Source organism: Carassius auratus, chromosome 24, assembly GCF_003368295.1.
Source record: "Carassius auratus strain Wakin chromosome 24, ASM336829v1, whole genome shotgun sequence".
Taxonomy (NCBI): domain Eukaryota; kingdom Metazoa; phylum Chordata; class Actinopteri; order Cypriniformes; family Cyprinidae; genus Carassius; species Carassius auratus.
In genome coordinates this window covers 9,401,265-9,423,702 of record NC_039266.1, presented here as the reverse complement: position 1 = coordinate 9,423,702, position 22,438 = coordinate 9,401,265, and the positions used below count along the sequence as shown (strand labels likewise).

At 38.5% G+C, this 22,438-nt stretch overlaps 1 protein-coding gene across 2 annotated transcripts; it reads right to left on the bottom strand.

The window, feature by feature from the left end:
* Positions 1-15,452: 15,452 nt before the first annotated feature.
* LOC113042245 (zinc finger protein ZIC 4-like) lies at positions 15,453-21,148 on the bottom strand. Of its 2 annotated transcripts, XM_026200916.1 has the most exons (3): positions 19,490-21,148; positions 18,761-19,381; positions 15,453-16,644 (listed from the first exon to the last, which is right to left on the bottom strand). In XM_026200916.1, the coding sequence occupies exons 1-3, from the start codon at positions 19,911-19,913 to the stop codon at positions 16,205-16,207; spliced, it is 1,485 nt and encodes a 494-aa protein (XP_026056701.1). In that variant the 5' UTR covers positions 19,914-21,148; the 3' UTR covers positions 15,453-16,204. The 2 variants fall into 2 exon arrangements, with proteins under 2 accessions (XP_026056701.1, XP_026056700.1); XM_026200915.1 differs by having other exon boundaries at positions 18,761-21,148.
* Positions 21,149-22,438: the final 1,290 nt, after the last annotated feature.

Genomic DNA, 22,438 nt, shown 5'->3' with positions numbered 1-22,438 from the left:
AACACCATTGCATTCGAGGAAGATAATATTGCTTATGTTGCAAAACTGTCTGTGACAGCTAAATTTCTGCCTCTCTGACAGTGCCGAGGTTACAGTTCTGAACAGGACCATAGAAATAAAGTACGGGGCTTAAATTATTATTGAAATATATATATAAATAGTTTATCATTTTAGATGTGATAAGTTAAATTGAATTATTTATTTGACTTTTCATTTAATTAATGTGTTTTTAGAATCTTAGATACCAAACTGAATTCAGCACCATCTGTGAAAGGCCTCAGTCACACCTGCTCTGAATGCTTTTCACCATGTCCAGAGAAGCTTTAGTCAGCTGAAAAAACATTCTGAGGGATTTCATCCATCCAATAACCAATTAAAGATTTGAATTGCACTTACAATCTACGCTACAAAATGATATTATACATAGGTGTCAACCTGGCATAAACGTGTTGGCATTTACCACTTGTTTTAAAGCCCACCTTTAATGTTTTTCCTTCTAGACAGCACAGAACAAGAGGAAGTGTCAGGGAATGCCGAATCCGGTGAACTTGCCGGACTCTAGCTGTGCGCCGACAGTACTGGAGCCAGTGCGAGAGAAGAGCAGCGGGGCTTGCCCTCTGCCTGATGTATCTCTTTTAGAGTGGGACAGGCATAGGCCTTGGCTGTACCCTGCTGGGAACTTCTGAAACCAGAGACTGTTGAAGTGAACGTCTGCAATGTCCAGCTAGTCCACAATGTCTTCCAGCCTCACTGACGCTCCAAATGTACCCTGTCGCACAATGGACAGTTTTGGACAGTCTGGTCAGCCAGGCTGCAGTCCCCCCCTCCCACCCCTCCGTTCTGACTCCTCCAGACCAGGGCACGGACCACCCTGGGCTGGTCAGCAACCCCTGCTTACACCTGCCATAAAACTTAAAAGCTACAGTCCCATCCTAAGGCTTTGAAGTGTTCAAAGCATAGCTCCCTGACCTTTGATGCAACTTTGGCTGCAACACATGTTTGGCGCACCATGTATAAAGCAAACCTCTCTCAGGCCTCGGTCCACGGCCTGTTGGTTTACATATGTGAGTTGCAGGGGCCCACGCATGGCAGCCATGCATACCCATCATGCTGTTCCCACCAGCGAGGGGGGCCCCTGAGCAGGAAAAGAAGAGGGCAGGAAGGACTGGCCCCTACTGATCCCCTCATGTGTTCACCACTCATCCATACAAACCAACCCAACTCCCATCCCCCAAGACCCTCTTTACAAACTACAAATATCGTGCTTCATACGCCAAAAAGCATTTACTGACTTCAGGAGGCATTGGGAAGTGAAAGCAAAATCAATGAAAACCTAATAGTATGGGCCTCTGACACGCGTAAGAGAGTAACAACAAAATTTAGACTGAAGAATCGATCTTCTTGGCTAGAAGAGCTGTTTTGTCTGGCAAAACACTGAAACACATGTAGTGTTTGTGCAAATCATTGATTCAGGATAAACTTTCTACAATTTGTGTCCCTACAAACAGAAGGGTCTTTAATTCCCTTACGTTTTCATTGCCATCTCTGCCGGATCAAACAATAAAGCATTATTTGCAAGCCTGACCTGTCTAGGTTATATGAGGCATTATACATCTGCATAAATACTGGGGCTCATAATCGCATAAGGCCCGATTATACTACCTTTGCTCTGTAAATGTCAAACATAGCACTTTGATATACTGTCCACCTCAGGGTGCATACTTTTACAGTAGGAGTGACAGTGTCATAATGACACAATGCCAACATGAGCTGTGCTACAAATGCATGGAATTATATAACACCATTACGATTCTTTACACTCACATGTGCTCTAAGCAGTAAAGGCCTGAAGTAAGTGTTCACTTACAACACTTACACTTGACCAGTGAATAAGACTGTGTAATTTAAATAGGTTCAAATGTGTGGTATTAACTAACTTTTTTTAATTCAACATGAACAAATTATTAAATATAACATAGAATATGCAAAACATTTTCAATTACAAAATTATATGTTAATGCAACAGACTGATAGCATGTGCAAAATATGAATGCGGAACAACATTTCCTATAATTCAGATCAGCAATTTATCCACTACATGAGATGCCATCCATGATGCTTTGTATACACACACGTATGATCATCTCAGATTATTGCACTTCTGCTTACATGCCCAACTTTGCTTCTACCGTTCGTAATCTGTTACTGGAAACCTCACTTTTATATTTATCCATGAGTTTCAGGAGTAGCATGTGCATCTCAGGGGCAACTGAATGCCTCAGCCAAATGCTTAGTTGGCTGAGACAGCAGCTCCAAAAGCTGTGAGCTTTCTTGAACTACGACCTTTAGAATGCACGGTCAACAAAGATCGCAAGATATTTCCGTCACAAATTTGCTTTTGTGCACGTCACAATTCCAGTGCCTCACTAAGTCAGTCAAATGGTCACTGCGTTCATAACACAAACACTATTGAATGGCTGTGCACAACAAAATGATATCCCTCATCTCCAGTGGATTCATAAAGATTAGCTAGTTGTTATTCTATTGCATTGCTTTTGGACATTTCAACAACAAAAGCGCCTTTTGAATTTGTGTGATGAAAAGTTGGCAGCACAATCTCTCTGCTTTCCATTAGATGGTGTGTTGTTTTGAATAAGTTGCCTTCTGGGAATTAGACTGGGCTTGAGCAACACCCTGCAATGAGCATTACTATTGCATAACAGTACTATAACAGTATGAGCGCGACTCAGTTCAGTATGGCTGTCAACACCTATGTGTCTGCTCCCATGACAAGCCCTTTAAACTGTGACGAACATAAATCAAGAGGCCATTCTGAAACAACAGGGTCGTATTCTTCCCCTGTCGTGCGTGGACCTCCAGTCCCTGCATGGGGCACCATTCCAGGCCTGGCTGGAGCGGGGCACGCCTGAGGAGTGCCATACGGAACCAGGCACCACACGTCTTCTCCATCAGTGTAAATTCTAAAACCTGCTCAACAACGTTCAACAAGTCATCACAGCTTTAATATACCTGTCACTGCTGTTCAGGGAGTGCACGATTGTTGCTATTCATTGTGCCCACAAGTCTCAAACACCCACCCGCTCCTACACCCACCACTGCTGCCATGAAGGCAAGACTGACTGCATGCTTTTTTGATGACCTTATTATGGTTTCATTTCAGAAGAGAAAATTAGATGACCGTTTTTAAAAGTCACTTTAAAAGTTTAGTTTAAAAATTTGATAGGTTTGCTGAGTGGAGACATTGGTTACAAATCTTCATTAGCTTACTCTAAAAAGTGAATCTCAAACAAATTTGCCTAGCTATCTGAATGTGGACATCATGTAGACCTTTATTGTTTTTATATACAGATAATTATACATTTTATTAGCTTATCCTAACCCAACCACTCACAGAAATCTTTCAGCATTTTTACAGTTTTAAGTATACTTTTTAAACTTTATGTTTAAACTAGTTGTACAAATTAGAACATGGGAGTTTTTTTTAACCTCACATTTGTTTATAAATTTGTCAGAGTAATACAGTTAAGTAGGTACAGACACACAGGAATGTCCTGAGTAATTAAGGTAAAAATCTCATTGTTGTCATTTATTGTCATAAAATATTCTGGTATATTTTAAATAAGGCACTTCATCATCATCATCATCATCATCATCATCATCATCAAACTCATCTGATCATATTCAGTAGATATAATGTTATCACAAAACTTGTTTTGCTTTGTAAAACTGCATATTTGCTCGGTATCTGGCCAGTTTTCAGAATATTTCATGTTGAATGCAGCTGTTTTTTTTTTTTTTTTTTTTTTTGTTTTTTTTTTACTCTGTCCTTTTATCTCCCCGTGAAACTCTTGAAACTGTGTCAGGCAGTTAAATTGAGCATGGAAAATACTTTGTGTTTGTTTGTTGGCGTTTGTTTGTACCCAACCGCATTAGCATTAAGTGTTCTTGTAGCTACCTCATCAAGCAGAAACGCAAAGTTCCGAGTAAACACAAACGCGGGGAACGCAGACAAATTCATATAATAAATGATAGCAAATTCACAGCCAATTTACATCATAAACCACGGGGCTTTTATGTGGCTATATGTGAACAGTAGCATTTTGTGTAATAATTACAATTATTTATTTATTTTTCGTTAAAAGTAGGCTTAATAGAAAGTATTAAGCCACACAGATTTTTTTTTTTTTTTTTTTTTTTTTTTTTTTTTTTTTACTTATTTATTCATTTATTTGGTTTTTAAGCAGATTTTGAAGGCTCCGTCTAACATGACATATACATTATTTTCAATAACTCCCTGACTATTCATGCAAATCATGTTGACTTGGGCCAGAGATTACACGGCCTGCTCTTTTGTGTGTACATCCGTCCTCGATCTCGAGGCTCTCCGTCACTCGGTTCTCCTGGAGGGCTGTTTTACTAAGACATTGTGAACTCCACGGACAGTCTCTTCACCGGAGGAGGTGAAGGTTGAACATCCTTCTGTGTTCTTGTGCACTGAGCTGGCTGCGGTCAGTCTATCTCGGTACAATGGTGGGCCGGGCAGCTGTTGTGGTCCGACAAAAGGTTCAGTGCTGTTTACTTAGCAACGACTTAAAGACGCATGTGTTACAAACCTGCAAATGCAGGCTAAAACGCCTTGGAGAAAAATCTGCCATGCGAGTTGAGTTTCAAGAAGTGCTTTCTTCATTTTATGCCATTCGCAACCCCATTCGAAATAAATAAATAAATAAATGCTATTTTAGTTATCTTATTAGAATTGCTATTTCATTTATTTTCGATTTATTTATATTTACATTTCAATATATGATACTGATCTATTCAGCAATGTGTATTCAGTGTGTTACCTTGAAATGTTTTCAATTTTAATTTGTATACAGTTGCACTTGGCCTCTCTCTCTCTCTCTCTCTCTCTCTCTCTCTCTCTCTCTCTCTCTCTCTCTCTCTCTCTCTCTCTCTCTCTCTCTCTCCATTGAGAGTATATGGCTGCTTTGGATGTTCTTAGGAGAGTGTCTTGGAAACGGGGCTCGGGCGCCTTTCCAAATCTTGCCAAGTACTTAAAAGTCAACATCGTCTATCTTTGATTCACAGGCGCATCCACGCTCCCAAGAGCTCACCCTTTGATCTCTTTCATTTTTTTTTCTTTTCTCCCTCCTGTCCCTACACCAGATCTGTTATTCGCTAAAATTCTTCGGTTTTCCATAGAAACATCTCCTTTCCCTGGGAATATTGATGTTTTCTTCGTCGCGGGGGTTATGATATGGTGAATCAGAATCTCAAAGCCACGGACAATGGCGGTATTCATGGTCGCTTTTTTGTCTTTGTCTGGTTTTGTCTTGTTGTTCAGACCCCTCGTTTCTCAAATGAATACAAATATTGTTGATTCCGTTGATGTCCACGTTCTAGTCACTTCAGCTGCTTTTCAACGTTTCAACTCTTTGTTGGAGCAGCAGGTTCTGTACACTGGAGAGAATATAGACTTGAAGGAGGCCTCTTGCTTTCTTTCTTTGGAAATCTATACATAAGCATGTCATAAAAAATCGTTAATTTTCCATAGAAGGCAAAATGTTTCACTTACTGTATATCATCAACGTGTTGTGTAATCATATAGTGACGTGCGAGCGGAACGCTTAATTTCCCTCAGTAAGCCAAGGCAAATTCATATGCTCTATGAATTAAAAAGAGCCCTTTCCCGTCCCTTTTCTTTCCAGCATTGACATATCTGCTCCAGCACACTTTCACTCCCCATTGTCATCGTGTCACCCCAACAATGTTCATCTCCTGGACACCAATTTTAGAGCTCTTTGATCAACCAAGTGAAAAGAACAAAGTTCTGGAGAGAAGGGGCTTTTGTGTTCCGGCTTTTAGATGTTCTTAATATCACTGGACAATGTGGAAAACCAGATAATTGATGATTGATGCCATACAGTTTAAGAATTTCCAAATTATGCACATCTAAGATGAACCACTTGATGAAGACAGATACATTAGTACAATGATACAAAGTCGTTGTAAAAGTAATTGTAAAGTCAGAATGAACTTTTATTATGGCTAATCTGATCCCGGAATCCAGAGCTTCATCTGGTCCCCATTGGCCAGCGTGTTTAATATGGACCATGCATTAATTTCGAGAAGCGGCTTTTTATGTGTCTGGTGTCAACTTTCATGGCTCTCTGTTTGAATTACATGAGCAATCATCAAGTAACCTCCTTCCACCCCCCCTCACCTCTCCCAGTCTCACTCACTTTCCTTTAAACATGCTTTCTTAAATGTAGCCTCTCTCTAATAATAATAATGATGATGATAATACAATTTAATAATTATTATTTATTTTAAACGTTTAAAAAGTCAGAGAACAACATGTAACTGCTGATCAAAAAATATCAGTATTATGTGAAGCGTTCAGGTTTTATTCATGTTAAAATGTAATCGAACATAACTGGACTTGTTGCTGAATTTATTCAAAAAAAGGAACACGGAGTGAAATCGTACTTTTCAACTACCAAACATTCTTGAGCAGCCTAATACAAAATAGTTGTTATGCCCCCGTTGTTCATGGGATATTCCGATTTTCTTAACTTAGCCAAAAGCGAGATAACAGTTAACTTGACAGTATTAGTATCCACAGCTGTTATGCATTATCGGTGCTTTCCAAAAACTTTTACATTTAACGAAAAGACTGGACTTCAGGTTAAATAAATAGCATATTATATTTGTATTGATCTGTTGTTTTAGAACTCGCCGCTTTACTTTCATTTTAGGGTGTTAGAGAACAAAATCTTCAGTCCACCCCCATTTAAAGGGGACACCTCACCAAATGTTTCAAATAAGTGCGTTTCTCGTTTGCCCCCAACGTTAATATTGCTTAATAAAAATGATCATTTATCATTTGATATTTTGGAATATGTATAATAATTATAAATAATAATTATTGAGTCATTGGTCTTTTTATTTTTTCTTAGCGCGTACATCGACTATAATTCGATTCAAGTTTATTTGTATAGCGCTTTTTAGATACAAATCATTGTAAACCAACTTTACAGAAAATTAAGTTTATACAATATTTAGTAGTAGCTTATCAGTGGTGATCATAATCCCATTTCCTAAAATACTGACTATCAAATATGATTCAGATGCCTGCTATAGCAGTGGCGTATATGCATTTTAACCACATGTATGAATTCACCCTGCCGCCTCTTCACAAAGTATAATCCTCGTTGATGAGCACACACTGTCTTAATATTGATTGAAAACAGAGACCAGACACAAAAACGTTTACAAACATCTAGAAGCCTTTCACATCCACGGGATTCATTCTCAGCTCGAACATCCATCTGATGAAAAGGAGGTGTCAGGCCTGCGCGCGTCCTTTATAAAGACCGATTGTCATTTAGACAAACACTGGAGCACAACATAAAGGCAAAGGTCAAGTCCCTTTCCAGTTCAAGTGTGTGCTGATTCACCTACAGGTCGACGGGGCACAGCTTTATTATCTCTCATACTGTAAGTTTGCAGCCTGCCGCTAAAAAAGGGGAATCAAAGACTTGATGATGGGTACATCTATCTATCTATCTATCTATCTATCTATCTATCTATCTATCTATCTATCTATCTATCTATCTATCTATCTATCTATCTATCTGTCTGTCTATCTGTCTATCTGTCTATCTGTCTGTCTGTCTGTCTGTCTGTCTGTCTAATTTACCACTTACAAGACACATTTGTATGGCAGCGGAAGGCAATGGCCATGGCCACTTGTATACTTTGCATCCCATCCCGTAGAAAAAAGAAAAGCCTATGGCATTGTTGGTTTGGGAAATGATAATGTTAATCATGTTATAATTTGCAAGCCATAAAATCAAGATCGCTCAGTGCATTGCATCCCACATAAATATAAACTACTGTAATACCTTTTATAATTTGGTAAAACATGAATCAAATCAAAAAAAAAAAAAAAATCTTCTTTTTTTTCGTTTTTTGATGGTTGCGTTCTTCCCTCTTTTTCCGCAAGTTCAGTTCTAACTGTGAGGATACAGACGGATTAAAGAAACAAGTAAGACTAATTGCGCGGCAGGTATAACGAGGAGGTCCAATCTAGCTTCCCCTCTCTCTATTGAGTTTGTGTCGTCTTAATGAATGACAGGTACAGCTACTTCCTGCTTCCACACGTGCTAAAATAGGCCTCTCTCTCTGCTTGCAGCCAGGGACCCTTACTGGGCACGGGAAACAATTGATTTTAAGCATATAGTTAATTACGTTCAAAAGGAAACCATCTTGGTCCGTCATAAGAACGCTTGTATCAATCTCTGGTTTCCTTCGTGTCTCGTGAAGGCAAATAGCTACATGCATTTTCTGTGGTCAGCCAGCCATGTTTGTGATCTTTGGTTTGGTCCCTTAAAAAATAAATAATAATATAATAAAATAAAATAGTTCTTACCTGGTCTCTTAGATCATTTTTATGTCAAAAAGGCCTTTCTTTGGTACAGCCAGCGTCTGAAACCACACATTTTAACTAGCTGTTAACACTGAATCTGTGCAAATAATGGGGAAAATCTCAGACTATTCCCCAGTCCTCGTCTGTGGAGTTTCCTCAGCCACACAAAAGCGTATTATGAAAAATAGCCCTAGTCTAAAGAATGTCACAGTGGTCGACTTATTATTTAAAGCTTTCATTATATGGGGAGAGGGGAAAAAAAATCTTATAGAAAACTTTGCTTTTGATGAATTAACTCGTGCACAAGGGGGACAAAAATCGCTAGACATAATTCTGCCGTTTTTATGATGATTTGGGACTGAACAAAAGAAGATCATCAGCTTTTGTGTCAGGATCAAGACGTTTAGATGCAGCATGTGGTAACGGAAATGTTTTTGAAATGTCGGCGACAATTAAAACTAGATTTAAGTCAAGAAAAAAAAAAGTTTTCTTATTTGTGAACAACCATGTTTATGAATTTCATATCTTAGCTTAACACCGATAGATTAACCTGTAGTAGTATAGCATTATTATTATTATTATTATTATTATTATTATTATTATTATTATTATTAATAATCCTTTACAATTATTCAAATCTTGGCATTTTTAATGCATTTTATTTTTTATCATATTATTTTGCACAGTTGTAAACATGACATCATTGTTTTGTTTCTGTCTAAAAAAGAACAAAAGAAGTCATCATAATAATGTTTTATTAACGTACATCAGAAAAGGTTGCTACTGACACTCATCAGGCATTTCTTTCTCTTATTTACACCTTTAAATTTCCTTCAAGACAGACTTGAAAACCTGTCATTTGTCAAGTACAGAGAGTGCATATATCGAGATAACTTGTCTTGTGTGTGTCTAATTGGAAAAGTCGATGTTGGAAGCCTTGCCACGCGTCTGGAGCTCTAAGAAAGAAAGAAGGAGAGAAAGAATGCCTTAGCGGAAATGAACTGCAGTTGAATGACACTTTACTTGCCGGTAATTAATATTGATCCACACCCCCTTCAAGCGTCGTGCTTTAACAACACGCAGGTGGCTGTTGACATTTCACTCGGAACCTCACCTCCAAAAATTCCACACACGCATAAATATCCTATACGAGCTAAATCAATACATTAATTAAACAGCGCGACAATTATTAGCAAGCAAAAAAATAAATAAATACACATAATAAAATGAAGACAGTAAAATGATACCTTACATTGAGAAAATACATATATTAATGAACCAACATGTTCACATAATATCTGAAAATTAAGAAATTTTAAGGAGCACAGATAAGTAAACAAATATATACTAAGCTTTATTTTATATTACACTAGACAAATAAATAAATAAATAAATATCAGGTATGTAGCTCTTTGTTCCTCTGGCCGTGGGTGATTTGTTTCGGGATTGTGTTGTTACCTTCAGCAGGTCATATAGTCACTGACAGCACAGACATAATACTGTTTAATAGACCGTGATGATGCAAAAGACATTAAACTTAACAAAGATGTGTCAGAAATCCCCATAATACTCCATAGCTTCATTAGAGTGATCTCAGAGGGCTGTGGAACATTTCATTAATTTGTAATTTATGAATGTTTGACAAATATTACAGGGTATGTAAATATCAGAGGCGTAATGTCTTTTCTGCGGGAGATGAAGAAATGACCCAAAGTCGGGGTTGCTGCTAGAGTGATCACACGAATTATTCCCCCTGCTCAAACTGTGCTTTCACCGTGAACAGCACATTCCCGAGCCGTCGTGTGAAATAGTGCACATAAACCAATGACTTAAAACATCACATTGGCAATGCACATTTGCATGTCTGAAATATGATGCATGATGCCTCATCTGTTTGTGCTTCTGTTTTCGAAAACTCGCAACATAGCATTATATATTCTATTCTATTCTATTCTATTCTATTCTATTCTATTCTATTCTATTCTATTCAGTGTTTTCACCTCAGTTCTCATTCCAGTCAGTTGGCTGCGCTACTTTACCTTAAATGTAAATTGATCTGTTCCATGGCGGGTGTCAGTGTTTCAGTGCGAAGGCTCTTCCTCGCACAGCAGAGTTCTGAAACATGCCTCGTGCAGGTGACCAGAGGTCAATCTCCACTGATACTCCCAGACTTCTGAAACCTGACACCTGCGGAAAGTTGCACAATCCAAAACCATTTCACAACCTGTTGCTGAGGCTGCTTATAAGGAAGGCATAGACTAATAATGATGATGATGATGATGATGATGATGATGATAGCAGTTGGTTTGTTTCCGAGAGGTTCATGTCCGGTTAGTGCAGATGTTCAAACGGAAGCCTGTGGCAGCTTGTCATATAGAAGTCCACCTCCTTACTGAACATATAGAATTACCAACCATTCTCTTGACGTCACACAATTTACGCCAACGGTTCAAATGAGATAAATCCAGATGAAACCGAGTATTTTGCCATCACATGCCAAGACTGTCTTCCGGTCACATACTAAGAGTAAGCCTGCTTTGGTTTTATGACACAGAATAATTAATATTTGCAATTCGACGTACCCATCTTAAGGATATTTGGCTACAACACATTCCTCCTCTGCTTCAAACTTTAATAGAGGAAAAACGTTTTCGCCTCTCTTTGCCTTTCTCTGCACAAACCGCCTCATGTGTTGCTCATAATATGAAATATGAACCGCGAGATGATATATTATATTTCAGAAATACTTAATCGCTGAAGGGCACATTCTGCAATTCATTATCATTTGCCCATGGTGATGATGTATGGCCCATTTAAATACATCTGATACTCCCATAAAAACGATTTCATTATTTTTACTTTTCATTATCATCATTACTCTATTGTATCGCACGCTTAATGCTGGAGCAGTTGCATTGATTGATGCCTCTTGTATCTTCGTATTAGGAGACTATACATGGTTTATTGCCAGCACAGTTTTGACCATTCAGTTGAGGCATCTAGAGATTAAGGTGGACCATCCATAGGGAGCACTGAAAATATGGAAATTCAGTTAATTTGGTTACTGTTGTTTGCATTTCAGTGTCAGTTTGTGCGATGATGGACCACTCTGAATGCTGTACTTTGAATTAAACTGTAATATATGTGAGTCCTTAAAGGAAACCCAACTGAGTTAACAATGTTTACTATATAGAGGCATTTCCCTTTGGAATACCAATATATAAATATTTTCTTTTTGATTTGCATAAGCCTAGAAGAAGGCAATATTTCAGCTAAAACTAGAAAATCTAATAAAACATTCATAACAGCTCACTAGGCAAATGTGAACCACCACGCCATGTTCTTTCTTTGTTTAGTTTTTGTTTTTAGTCACGCGAAAAGGTTGGTGGTGAACATGCATAGGAACCAGAAATGAAATAATTGCAGGTAAAACATGGCAGCTTACATACTATGCATTTCTTGCAGCACACACAGTGCACATCTGCGTTTGTATTGCATCTTATCTTGACTTGAACAGTGTTCTCTTGGATCCTTCCGTTAAATAAAACAGAAACGACATGCGCTTTCACTGACTAATGCATGAAACCTTTTTTTTTTTTTTTTTTTTTTTTTGTGGAAGTGCAGGATGCTCCCCACATAGCGTGCTGCTTTGCATGGCATCTATCCTGTTCATGCGGCCCTTATAGACTCTAATGTTTTAATAGCAAATAGAAAGTCCTTGATGCAGACTATACGAACAAATTAGAGAGGGAGAGATCAGAGATCAAAGGAAGCGAAATAAGCACGGGTCGCTCGACTCATTCAAGCAGCTGCTTTGAGATTCAAGGCCAACAAGCGTATCTTACATTGAAAGAAGGTTCCCATTCAGAGTGCAGGTGCGAAGTAGTGCGGTACATTCTGCTACATTATCTGAAGGTTGTTAGAGATCAGTGTTCACTCTGCTAACTATAGGGGCTGATTCTCACTACAGACAAACTCCTTCATCCATGAAAGTACAATAACTCAGCGCCACCGAATAAGAAGACTGCGGTAATCTGACTATTTAGGAGCGTATTCAATCAGGCTTCCCAATTTATTAGTCATTTCTTGCTATTTCTTTTCATTTAGTCCATGCCAGTAACATTTCTCTTCTCCATTCCACCTCCAAACGCAATGGTGCAGGAAGTGATGCCACGATGTGTCAAGTTTGTTTCACGTGAGACAAAACTGAAACAACATGGGATCCAGCTGCTGGCATTTCTACAGGTGCTGAAACTTTATGTTTAATGTTTCTTCAAAATGAAACTTCTTGTGTTGGTACGATTTTCACGTTTAAACCCGGGAAGTTTACCAAAGCAAAGTAGAGCTCATTTAGGAAATAGTTTTCAGGAAGGATCTTACATCTTTTTCCATAGCAGTGTTTGTGTTGTAATTAGCATATATGCATGTAGTTAGTATGTACATATGGTAATATTATACTGCAATTAATTGCGTTTGCATTACAGTGTAAATTATTGCAACTAACTAAATACATAAATGGTGGACTGTGGCGTAATATACTCAAATTCAACAAATGTTTGGACATAATTGAACTCATGCTTTAAAAATAGTTTGTATACCGTTTCCTCTGTATATTATTAATTCTCTCTCTATATATATGTATATATTTGTTTGTTTAGTTTATTTTTGTAAACATTTAATATTCATTTCGTCAATGTTCAATATAACACGCATAAATGGACAATTTACTTGTCTTGGCTTTCCTTCGTTTCGAACTGAAACCTTATTTCACCAAAACCAAATCCTTATCAAACTGTCAAAGCTGAGGCTTATAGAATATTATTTATGTATTTAACGCTAGTAGCTAAGTGATAAGGAGGTACTCACTTATTTAACTATTTAAAGGTCAGCGCCAGTTAGTGTAGAGTAGAGTTTGCCCTAAAAGTTGCCTCATCTGTTTTAACTTGTTTTTTTGTTCTTGGCTAACTTATATATTTATTTATTTGCCATTGCACCTGTCCTGTCGTTTTGCATGCGAATTCCAGTCAGCCCTTGTCATGTAATTATGACATTAAACAGAGCGTTGAATGGTGTGGAGAGAACCGCTAATCCCCTATTAAAAGAGCTTTGTTAAATAATGCAGGACAGTTTCCGGAAGTGTGATTATCGCCTCAATTATTTCACAAAGAAATTATATTTCACTCTCAAATGAGCCCTGGCTTCAATTTAACAAAGAATATTTGTCTTCTTCTTTTTCTTCTTCTTCTTCTTCTTCCATTACGGAGACATGCTGTTGATTGATTTAATCAGAATGTGAATTCATAGTTAGGCCAAGTCCACCATATTGTGAAAAGTTTTTTTTTTTTTTTTTTTTTTTTTTTTTTTAGGATGCGTCAGTGGTTTCACTTCACACGTATAAGTGCTTCGTATGTATTCTGAACATTATTAAGAATAAATAATACGAGTAGCCTATTATAATTATGATATTAATTGTCGTATTTTTTGCACTACAACAAGTTACTTTAAGGGAGATGATTAAGGCTGTTTTGTGAAATGGTTAATTCCTTATGTGTAATCGTGTTTTCCAAAAAAGTTAAACGCTGCTGGATGCAACAGTTTATAGGCCTACTAACTAGAGAATGCTTGGTTTACCGGAAAGAGAATGGGAATAATACTTTGACACACGGACTAGAGTGACTCACAAGGAGTCCGAGAGAGGCAGCTTGTGGATAGTTTGTATTACTTGGAAGTACTTGATTCTGGTCAAATACATCTGTATACTTGAATGAAAAGCTTCAAACACGATTGAAAAGATTGCGCGATCAAAATGGTGACACAGAGAGGCCTTTCCGTGTCATCAGCGTCGTTTAGACGACATGCAAGAATCCCACTGATAATAAAAACACTTCAAAGGATCCTTGTTTCAATTGAGACCAAACTATCTCTCTCCTCTGATAGACCCTCTGACACTATACTTCGCCACTGTTTGGCTGTTTCCCGCTGTATTTATTTGACTCGATATCCAACAAAAAAGTTGGAAAGCTAAACGCGCTATATACCCAGTCACACACACCCTTGAGCAAATCTGGTGCTTAACACTGAGGTTAACGTTTTAAAGCCACATGAGAATATAACCATACAAAGGAAGTTCTGAGGCTGCTCGTAATGGTAGATTTCTGCATTCGTTGGACGAGGACTCAACGTGAAGAAATATTTATTGATCGAGCCATTTGTTGATTTTAAATGGCGCACTTGCTCAGTTATGCAACAACCATATAGTTTAGGTTATTGTAAAACAATGAACATCGTTCTGTGCATCAAGTGGAAATAAAGACAAATATCCGTTTAGGTTATATATAGCCTACATTGGTCTTTGTTGATATTTGTCAAACCAATAAAATGAAACCGACCGAACTAATGAACGAACTGATAAATATCAATTTAAATGAGAGTAAAGCGTATTTTACTGTTATTTTTCTTTGGAGGAGATATTACATTTCTTTCTGAGAAAACGGGATCTACGTCCCTTCGCCCATATTATTTAAATTTGACTCGGCTTTTGCTATTGAATTCTTAACTCACCATGAAGATTCACCGTCGTGAAAAAAAATGTCGCTTTGTATAAAAGCCTCTTTGAAGTCTGTGTGAAAATATGCAACTCTTTCATCAATTGCTGCCCATGTAATTGGAGTGTAAAGCTGGAGTATATTTGTGTGCATAAGCAATACAAAAGGATAAAAAACAAGTTATCGCTAAGATAATTAAATTCATTTTAAGTTGGCTGGTGTTTAATAGCTATTACGTTTGAGTCACTTAGGATCGTGTATATTGTAATCATTTAGGTGTTTTCTATTAGACGATGCCTAATTTAAATAACGTATAACTTGAAAATTATATATATATATATATATATATATATATATATATATATATATATATATATATATATATATATATATATATATATAAGAGTTGCTGTATATATATTCCTACTAAAGCGAAATGTAGGAGCTCTTTTAGCTTTGAATCATACACAATTTATTCAAAATACTGACAACTTACAAGGCATTTCGGTACACATTTTAAGGTCTCTTCTGATAATTAATATTTTTTTCATAAAAATGGATTGCTGACAAGTTTTACAAAATCACAAAATAACCACATTGATTAATGACTAATCATAAATGAACCTTCATATCAAATACAATAACACCGTTTCCATCAAATTGGCTTGGCTGGTGAAAGCACAAAAGGAGGAAAGAGTCTACGTCTTTATGAAATTCAAAATATCCCAAATATTACTTTTGTACAAAGTATAGTAGCAAACATTTAAAAACTGCTGAACGACAAAACCTTACAAAATTACTGTTTACACATAGACATTAACTGTACATGTTTAATAATTAAGCACTTTGGTTCAGTAATAAAAAAAAAGAAAAAAAAAATATTTACCGATTAAAAAATAAATAAAAAAAGATATTGAAATCAAAGCAGAATTTACAAAATAATACAGTGACATGCGTACGGTCGGTACACTATTTAGAAACATGGACACTCGGGACGTGTTTTATATCGACTGGTGGTTAGGCAGTGACATTAGCTGTCAAAGGGCCAGTGCATCCTTCAGTAAGGCAGTAAAAGTGAACAAGCCTGCTCTTTGAACTGACTTCCACAGGCGTCAGCCTGCGAGCATTCAGTCCAAAACGGACTGTCCAAATAATATAAGATGTGAAAGTCATTTTAGTCACTTTGCCAAAATAAGATTACATTTTGCTAGAAGGCGTCCCTCCGTTCAGGATTGCCGTACGTTGGCCCCTCTGTATGGCCCGGTGTGGATGAACCGCTGGGTGGGGTCTGAGGGCCATTGGCACCGGAGCTGTGACACACGTACCATTCGCTTAAATTGGCCGGCTGGGACGATGATGAGAGGGGCTCGGAGAGCGCAGAGGGAGCTGGCTCCCTTCCCAAGTCCAATGAAGGAGAAACAAGAGATGGAGTCGATGATTCGTAACCCGAACTCGGAGGTGGAGACTTGCAGTGCACCTTCATGTGTTTTCTCAAAGAGCTGGGATGAGTGTACGATTTGTCACAACCTCTGACTTTGCAGTTGTACGGCTTATCGCTAGTGTGTACGTGGGAATGCTTTTTCCGGTCACTGCTGTTGGCGAACCGTCTGTCACAGCCGTCAAACTCGCATTTGAAAGGCTTTTCACCTAAAACAACAAAACAGTTGTGACAATGGTCAATACAGGTAAAGCACATTATTACACATTGAGCACATAAGCAAATATAATTTGCATCAGTCGAACGCATATCAAATTGTACAGGGCAAATCACGTCACATGAGCCCCATGACGTGATTATCTTTTTACTGCTCTGTCTCCTCTCATGACAGGCCCCTTGTGACTTGGACTCTCAGCAATGATTTCTTTTCACAATTACAGATCATTTGGCATCCGTCCTTTAAAGCGTGTGCCCTCGTAGTAGTTTCATTTACCTTTGGAATGTAGAGCATGAAGATCTCATAAAATACATATGACCCACCATCTAAACTGCTATTAGGCCCGTCCCTCTGTAACCATAATAGCTGCTGGAGAAGGCAGCCAGGCAATAGAAATGTTTGAATTAATTACATTTAATCACATCACGCTTATTTCCGAAGGACATAAGCTCCAAGAGTTTATAAGACGTAATTGCTGCTGTCTAATTACAGTTGCTTGCTGAATATCAATTTGACCTTCAGCTGTTGGGCCGAGAAAGCCAATCAAGAATATTAGTTTACTACAAGAAAGCAGCAAGGAAGAGACCCTTGGGAAACCACATCCATAACCAAAGATTCGAATACCGCCCAAGCAAGAAAATATATGTGATTGGTTTCACATCAGAACTGAAAAACTGTTATCTTAGATGCAATTTCCAGTCAAACGTTACACGTAGCAGCCTTACTTATTATGCAAAAAAGCAAAAAAGAAGAACAATATTACTGGCGTGCATCGACCTTCTCTTGTAAATCTGAAATGAAAAAAAAAAAAAAAGAAAGAAAAAAAAACAATATATATATATATATATATATATATATATATATATATATATATATATATATATATATATACACTTTTTTTTTCATTTCAGATTTATATATCACAGTCGCTGCTAGTTGCGTATAGCCCCAAAAGCATTACAATTAGTAAAACTAACTATTCAAACCTAATGCATTTTATTACTATGTTGCATTGAGTAACATGTAAAGTGTATCCTAAGTCACGCCTGATTTACTCTTTCAGAACTTGTTGCATGCGGTGAGTCTGCAAGTTTTGTCAACAGTCTATGCGTAGTTATTTACAGTTCAGAAATACATGGAAATAACTACAACATCGGGTCCTTTTGTGCAATTAATTTGTACAGTTTCTTTCTAAAGCCTGCTTTAGGGGTTAAAAAAAAAGGCTTCGGACCAAGGGTAGGCTAACTGGAAGACACAAAAAGCTGCAGTGTAAGCAAAAAAGACACTAGCTTATCTAAAATTTTACCATGCGCCTTTAGATCGCTCTGAGGGGATAACTGTGTACTTGAACAAATGTGCTGTTTTTTAACGAGTGTTTGTGGTTTCCAAAATGTAGCAAAGGAGTAGGGTATAGCAGTTTGCAATGTGACCATAAATACTTGTGTACAACTTAGAGTAATTGTAATACAAACAGATTCTGTCCATAAACGATTTATTGTGGAAAATATATAATTTGGGTTTTTAACATAAGGCAGCACCCTACCGCTTCATCTTTTATTTATCATTATCATATTATTATATTCGTCAGCCGACTAAACTGGAGTCAGTAGGCCCCAAACATATGGATGTGCTGCAAGGCTGTAAGCAATCTGATGAAGTAAGGAATACATTATTTTTACAACACACGATTAGAAAAAGCAAGCCAGAAATCAGAAACAGTAACAGTCCACGGTGCTCCATCATTATATTCTCCCCTTCTTTTTTGAAAATACGACTTACTGTTGAAATAAAATTCTGTTAGCGTAAACTACATACAAGTAGCCTATTAAAACTCACCAAATAACAGTGACAACGATGCTAATGATGACAGTGTTCTGCGAATAAATTCCATAAAATATCTTAAAAGCCAGTCTTCTTAAAAGCGGATTTTTTTTGAAACCGTGCATCAGTTTAGCTTGCAAGCTAGCTCACTTCATTAATAAACAAGTTGCTGTGCATCGACCCGTTTACACTCCAGCTTCATTGCGATGTGTCTAGTGACAGAGGAGCTTTACAAGCCTTAGCATTTAACCAAATTGTCCTAAGGGACGAGAAATGAAGCCACTAACCTGTGTGCGTCCTCTTGTGTATTTTCAAGTTTTCCGATCTGGCAAATACTTTTCCACAGCCGGGGAACGGACACGGAAACGGTTTCTCTCCGGTGTGCACTCTGATGTGATTCACAAGTTTGTACTTTGCTTTAAACGGCTTTCCCTCTCGCGGACACTCTTCCCAAAAACAGATATGGTTCGCTTGCTCCGGTCCTCCGACGTGCTCCACCGTCACATGTGTCACTAGCTCGTGCATGGTGCTGTAAGTTTTGGAGCAAAGTTTTTTCGCCGAGTGCTCGGGCTCCAGCCACTTGCAGATGAGCTCTTGCTTGATCGGCTGCCTCATGTATCGGAAAAACGCGCCAGCTCCGTGGTGGTGATGTGCGCTGAGATTCATGTTCAGATTCAGCCCGCCGTATCCGTGCAGAGGAGAAGCGGCAAACGGGTCTGCCCTGGAGCTTGCTACTTGACTCAAATGATCAGACCGAACGTACATTTCGGCAGGTATTCCTAACCTTATTTGTCCGTTCAAGGCTTGGCCACCTGGTGCTCCGGTAGATGGCTGCTCGTGATGAAGTCCAGGGAAGAGCGTATGGTTCCCGGGGTCGGGGTGATGACCATAGTGTCCCGGATAGCTACCTGTTGTTGAGACAAACATTCCGTGGTGAGAGGCTGAACCAGATGTCTGATCGGTCAGCACGGGCATGGCTTGAGCTGTCAAATCTCGGCGAATGAGGAAGTCCCTACCTGCGGATAGCGCCTGGGCCGTGTGAGACATAGAGTACGGGACCGTTGCCGCCTGCACCGGGCCAAAAGCTCCCGTTTGACTGGAGACCACTTCACTGTGGCCTGCAATATGATGATTGTGGTGGTGATGGTGGTGGGGATAATGATGGGTTGGGCTGATTTTGAGGGCCGCGGAGTGCCCCATGTGTTCTGGCCCGAATGGACTCGGCCCCAGGCGGGGTTCCGCAGTCATCTCCCCAGGGTGCGAGTGAGCCATTGAGTGTGGATGGCTGCTGAACCCCGGGAAGCCTGTCACGCTCTGAGGGGTATGGTGGTGATGATGGTGATGGTGGTGAGCCCCTGCCAAGTCAACTAATCTCAGCGTCGTGTTCCGTTTGGAAAACGCGGGGTCCATCACAGGGCTTCCCAAAGCATCCACGCTCATTACTCCTAATTTTAGAATAACTTGACAGCAGGCAAAATAATAATAATGATGATGACAAATATATTTTAATCGCTTTGAAGAATACGAAAGAAAAAAAAAATAATAATAAACTTCCCCTAAAGTTTAGTTGCTATCTCAGTGCCTACGTGGAATCCCATTCGGTTGAGAGGCAGCAGCAGGACGCTTTGATATACTGAATAGAGATTCATGGTAGGCGCTGCAGCCCGTGGAGCCAAACAATCACCGAGCGCTCTAATTGGTCAGAGCTCTGTGATTGACGTCACTCGTGACAGTTTCCAATGCGAAGAAAAATGTTTTAGTGACAGCAAACAGAGAGCGCGCATGCGCCGAGCCTCGGGCAGCGGATGAAAAAAAAAATGTTTTTGTTATGCAAAGGTTATTGTACTTTTAACTGCAATGTCGAAGTTACATCGAAGCAATGTAACCTTTCTTTATATTACAGCTGTGGAAAATCAGCGACTGCGCTTTTAGCCGCTTACCGCAATGATGGACTAGCATGCGATAAAAATGCGACATAGGTTCTGTCTAGTAGTCCGTTATAGAGCACATTTGAAGGGGCTCCATAATAAACATCGAAAACGGCGGTTAGCAAAAAGGTAAAGTTTGCAGTTGCATGCAGCTTGTTCAGAATCTGATTTCTCTGTATTTAACCCTTTTGTCGAGAAAAAAAAAAAAAAAGTTTTCGCGCCTCCTTTTTGTCTTTACGGTGCTTCTTCGTCGACATGGGATCGGTGTCTTGTGAAAAGCGCGAAGGTCGCCTATTGTCCGGAGGGGGTGAAAGTAACGCAAAGACCTGTTGTTATGATCCGGGGTAATTTTCGGCCTCAGTTGTTTAGCGGCGGCGGATAAGGCACGGAGGAAGTAGTGCTTCATCAAACGTGTACAGGGCAGCAAAGAAGTCTCGACAAAATAGCTGAGTAGCTGCTAAATATAAATCTGAATACAGATCTAATCCAGTCTTTCTGATGCGTAAAAGTTTATCACAACAGATTACCCACCGACATTTAATAAACATTCTGTTGACAGTGCACCTGTTACAAATAAAGTACAACCATGATTCAACAAACGGCTGTTGCGTTTGTCTTTTATAGAAAGCTTGGAAGCAAATGGACAGTGGCCACCTCATGAAAACAGACTAAAGAGTGTTGATCTTCCACAATAAATTAACTTCTGTTTTTCCCGGTATATGAAGAATGTTTAAACAATTGTGTCCATGTTGCCGTTTTTTTTTTTCAACCAAACAGTTTTATAAAAAAAATATATGACTTCTTAATCAAAAAAAAAAAAAAAAAAAAAAAAATAGCATAAATTATAGTGTTGCTCAAAACTCTTTGACCTTGTAAATAACAGTTAATGCTTTTATTTGTTTCTTTGTATGGCACTGAACGTAATTTTCCAATATGCAATGACATAAGCCATAAAAAGTCTCTGTGTCAAAGCAGTTTATACCATCATGAGGAGGCGAAATAAGCTTTGGTGAATTGCAATGTGTTTCTTACAGTATTGGTGAAGTGAAAGTTTCCCTCCTTGCACAATAGACGTTTTAATTCAAAATACAAATAGAGAAGTATTACCGTAATTGCAACCGTTTGAAGCTTTATCTAATCAAACCAGCCGGACACAATTAGGAAGTGTTGGATGAACGGACCTAAAAAGGTCAGACAGTTAGTATTAGATGTCAAAAATCATCTGTTCAATCTCCACTGGGATTAGGCGGATTATATGTAAGAGTAAGGAGACATTTAGATAGTATTGGTGCTCATGTGTCTCCATGATAAATGGAAACAGTTAACACCCCCACCCCCATTTTACTTTGTATTGTAACTTCATTTTTTTTTTTTTTTTTTTTTTTAGTTTGTGATTGCAAGTCTGCAAAAGCATTTCACGGAAACACTACTTCATCTGAAGGCCATTGTGACCGTTTTATGTTCACACAGGCCTTTTACGATCACACGTGAACACAAAACTTAAGTCTAAAACCCATAATTGTAATCTATTAAAAAAATAAAAGCGTGACCTTGGACGTTTCTTTAACTTTAGGCGGATTTATTTTAATCGGGGTCAAGATGCATTCAATTATTGATGCAAGTAAATTGGTATTCCCTTGAGACCGGTCATGAATTGATCTGTCAGACACCATCCGTGTTATAAATAAGTAAACATTGTGTGGACTATGAAGAATAGTGAAGATGTTAGTCAAGTGGTTCGGGCTCAGGGTCGAATGGGTCGCAGTTGCATTCTTGGGGCATTTCTTTAGCACGTAACGAAAAGTTTATTTTCAGCTACTTTTTGCTGGGAAGAGGGGAACGTATGACAAGATACAAAGCGAGTTTAATTTGACAAGAAAGACAATAGAACATAACACTCGGGAATGAAAGTCAGCTATTGCCCAAAATCATTGACATTAATTAAACATTCCAATGCAGTCAAAAGGCCAATTTCTAAGAAATTCTCTTTGTCGTCAATTCAAACACATATTAACAGACAGTTAAAATAACTATTTT

Excerpts from the sequence above, each read along its gene's own strand:
- LOC113042245 (XM_026200915.1), bottom strand. The coding sequence starts at position 19,913 with ATGAGCGTGGATGCTTTGGGAAGCCCTGTGATGGACCCCGCGTTTTCC. Across the intron at positions 16,645-18,760 it reads ACACAAGAGGACGCACACAG|GTGAAAAGCCTTTCAAATGC; the intron begins GTTAGTGGCTTC and ends TTGTTGTTTTAG.